Raw genomic sequence first — 3,654 nt, forward strand, 5'->3', positions numbered from 1 at the left:
AGGTGCAGGCGGGATTTGGGAGGTGCAGGCGGGATTTGGGAGGTGCAGGTGGGGTACAGGCAGCCAGAGGTGAGGAGGGGAAGGGCCGGGATGCAGGGAGAACAATCCCACTCACACGTGTGGAAGGGCGTCCGGTCCGGCAGCGAGCGAGTTTTTCTCCGGATCGGGAGCGACTTCTCCATCTCCTCCTTCAGGATCAGCTTCCCGAGGTTGGAGGTGACCTGGGGACGAAGGGACAGGGATTGGGATCGGTGCCAGAGCATCCCCAGCCCCTCACAAGGTGCCACCCGCCCCTGACCTTGCTCAGCTCCTGCCGCTGGAGCTCCCGCAGGTTCTTCATCTCCTCCGTGAGATCCTCCTCCTCCTCCTCCCCCCTCTTGGACGCCATCCGCCTCCTCCACTCCGTCTCTGCGGGAAAAGTGGGGAGGTTCCACTCATTCCCAGCCCTCCCTGGGGTCTCCAGGAGGGAAAACCCCGCTGTTCCCACCTACCCACGACGGCCAGGGACGGGGGGCACGGCCAGTAGTCGGTCTCGATCTTGGCGGGCTGGTTGGGATCCGGGGGCTGCGCCGCCGGGAATTTGGAGGATTCGATGATCAAGTCCTCTATGAGATGCTTCCCGTGGTGGGCGCTGGAATGGTGGTCTGGGGGGCACAGGGAGGGTAAGGCAGCATCCCGGGATACCCCGTCCCGTGGGATACACCCCTCCCACCCCACTCACCTTTCTGCCGGTAGATCGGAGGCTTCTTGTAGATGTTGAGCTCTGTCGTGTCGGTCTCTGGAAGGAAAAAAGGATTTGGGGTTGGGAATGGGAATGGGATTGGGAAGAGGCTCCGGGACCATCTGGATGGGTCAGTTTGGGGTGCCAGGGGGGTGTTACCGGGTCGGTGGAAGTGCTGGACGCTGCTGCGGGTCGGGGCAGTGCCCTGGCGTGACGGGGGCAGCGGGGTGCTGCTGGGGGGCCGGCTCTCCAGCCACTCCCGGATGACCTGCGGGAAAACGGGATCGGGGATCAGCGAGACCCCTCCCCAGTTCAGCATCGCCCCCTCCTTCCCGCAGTCCCAGCGGTGCCGGTACTCACCTCTGGAGACGGAGGAGGAGACATGGATTTGGGAGACAGGGAGCGCTGCAGGAGGCAAGAATTCCATGAATTTTAATAGTTTGTAATGAATTTTAATGATTTTAATAACTTTCACGAGCTTTTATGGATTTTTATGAATTTTTATGAATTTTAATGAATTTTTATGAATTTTTATGTCTTTTTATGACTTTTTATGAATTTTTATGATTTTTCTAATTTTTATTAATTTTTATTAATTTTTCGTGCATTTTAAGTATTTTTACGCTGGAGTTTTATTCCAGCAGCCCCAGCTCTGTGACCCTTTTATCCAGGTGGGATTCTCCCACAAAACCACTCAGGGAATTTCCCCTCACCTCCCGGCTCCGGGGCAGCTCCACGTGCTCCATGAGCGAGTAGGTGAAATGGGGCTCGTAGATCATCAGGTCCGGGCGTTCGATGTCCAGGATCGCTTTGTCCTTAGGGATGGCAGCCAGATCCTTGTACCCCAGGACCTCGTTGTCCATTTTGGCCTGGAAGGAAGGGAAAACGCCTTAATTCGGAGTGCAGGAAGGGAATTTTTGGGAATGGGGAGAGTTCACATCATCTGTGGCCCTGCCTGGGGGATGGAGAGGGTTTGGGGGCCACATCCCGAGCCCATGGATTTAGGGATGCGGTGAGAAGATGGGAATGACTCCTTACCACGATGCTGGAGGGAGATCCAGGAACGCTGGATCCGCGGGAAGAACAGACGCTCCCAGGGGAGGTCAGTGGCTGCTGGACGGAAAACGGGAGATTTGAGCCCAGGGAGGGGCTCTGGGGTGTGGTCGAGGCGTCGCAGAGGGGCCCAGGGACACCCCTGTGCCCACGAACCCCGGATTCCTTGGGGGTGGGGGATTTCTGGTGGGCACTGGGCGGGCAGGGGACAGCCCGGAGGTGGCGGCGGCTTGGCCAGGACCCGCTGCCACCAGAGGGTGCTGCCAGCCTGGGCTGGAGGAGGAGGAGGAGGAGGAAGGCAGGGCCCTGCTAACAGCAGCTCATGACTGCCCCTGTCCCTGCCCACCAGCCCCTGTCCTTGGCCACCCGTGTGCCCTCCCTGCTCCCCGTTCTCCACCACAGTGCCAGCACCCCCAGCACCCTTCCCGGACCCCCAGAACCCTCCCCTGTACCCCCAGCACCCTCTCTGGACCTCCAGAACCTTCCCTGGACCGCCAGTACCCTGTTCTGTACCTCCAGAACTTTTCCCGGACCCGCAGCACCCTCTTCTGTACCCCAGCACCTTGTTCTGTACCCCCAGAAACCTCCCCTGGACCCCCAGCACCCTGTCCAGACCCCCAGAACCCTTCCCGGACCCCCGGAACCCTTCCCGGACCCCCAGAACCCTTCCCATGCCCCCCATACCTTCTGCAGTCTTTCCATTCAGCTGTGGGCTGGCGGGGTTGTGTCAGTCACAGGGTCCTGTGGGGACAGCGGGGGGCTCGGGCACTGCCAGGGTGGGCACAGAGCGACCCCCGGGCTGGGGGTTCCATCTCCCACCGCCCTCCTGCCACGGGGCCGAGCCCTACACCCCCCAAACCGGGCCCTAAAGGGGCACGAGGCTGGCACTTGCCCAAATATTGCTGTGCTGGCAGCAGGACAGGCGTGCCAGGAGATGCCCCCAGTCAGGGCACGGGCGTGGGGCACCCCACACACCTCTGCCTCTGTGCCTCCACATCCCTCTGGGCGCCGACACCGCGCTGGGGCTCGGGTGTTCCCTCTGCAAGGGACAGAGAGAGGCGACGGTGACCCGCAGGCTGATGAAGCCACCCCTTGTGAAAGTAGGGCTTTTCCCCCCTGCCTGCTGCGTGTCCCCTGCCCCTGCCCGGTGGCTGCTGCACGGGGCGGGCAGCGGCAGTGACGCCCTTTTGTCCCGCGGCCTCGAGAAGGCGCCAGCGGCTGCGGATCGGGCGTTGCTGCGCTCAGCCCCCCACAGCCCCCGGGCCCCGGCCCTGGCCGCGCTCTAAACCCACAATGCCACACACAAAGGGGAAAATTCCCCATTCTCCTCAAAACTTCTCCTTTCACAGGGGAGGGAGTTGGGAAAGCCTCGTGAGAGCCGGGCAGTGACAGCGACAGCAGCGCGGGGACCTCCGGCCTTGACCCCAAGCCTGCAGCCTGGGCACGGGGGGTGAGGGGGTGGCACCGCCTTTGGGAACCCCGATCCTGCTGCCCCACAGCCCCGCGGCTCCCAGGAAGCGCAGAGCCCATTCCCATGGGATGCAGAGATGGAGCCGGACCAGATCTGAGAAATCCCGGAGCATCCTCCGGCAGCCAGGGAGGAGCGGGATGAGGGAGCTCTGCCGGCAGATCCCCTGAGACCCCCCTGCCACGAATAACCCCCAGATATGTCACTGGGAGGGGGCTTTAGCCCGATGATCCCCATCCCCAGCACCTCCCCGCCCTCCCCAGGGATCCAGGACCGGTGGGATGGGCACTCCCGGCTCGGCACAAGGGCGGCATTGTCCGGGCGGGCACATCCGGGCTCACACTTTCCAGTGCCGGAGCCAGCGTTGCCCCCCGCCTCCGGTCGCGCTCCCGGGCGCTCGGGCCACCGGCCG

The 3,654-nt window shown here is 62.6% G+C and overlaps 1 protein-coding gene across 1 annotated transcript in view; it reads right to left on the bottom strand.

Moving 5' to 3' along the window:
* The window catches only part of DMTN (dematin actin binding protein), a 5,054-nt gene extending 2,114 nt beyond the window's left edge, over positions 1–2,940 (bottom strand). Inside the window, exons 1-10 of the mRNA XM_017732471.1 lie at positions 2,750–2,940; positions 2,459–2,515; positions 1,760–1,834; positions 1,435–1,590; positions 1,082–1,126; positions 881–989; positions 722–778; positions 492–644; positions 299–408; positions 7–221 (exon numbers count right to left, since the gene is read on the bottom strand). Coding sequence (XP_017587960.1) covers positions 7–221; positions 299–408; positions 492–644; positions 722–778; positions 881–989; positions 1,082–1,126; positions 1,435–1,590; positions 1,760–1,834; positions 2,459–2,476 — 938 coding nt within the window. The 5' untranslated portion in view covers positions 2,477–2,515; positions 2,750–2,940. The remainder of the gene's footprint in view (positions 1–6; positions 222–298; positions 409–491; positions 645–721; positions 779–880; positions 990–1,081; positions 1,127–1,434; positions 1,591–1,759; positions 1,835–2,458; positions 2,516–2,749) is intronic.
* Positions 2,941–3,654: the final 714 nt, after the last annotated feature.

This window comes from Corvus brachyrhynchos, unplaced genomic scaffold (genome assembly GCF_000691975.1).
Source record: "Corvus brachyrhynchos isolate BGI_N302 unplaced genomic scaffold, ASM69197v1 scaffold150, whole genome shotgun sequence".
In the NCBI taxonomy this organism is placed as follows: domain Eukaryota; kingdom Metazoa; phylum Chordata; class Aves; order Passeriformes; family Corvidae; genus Corvus; species Corvus brachyrhynchos.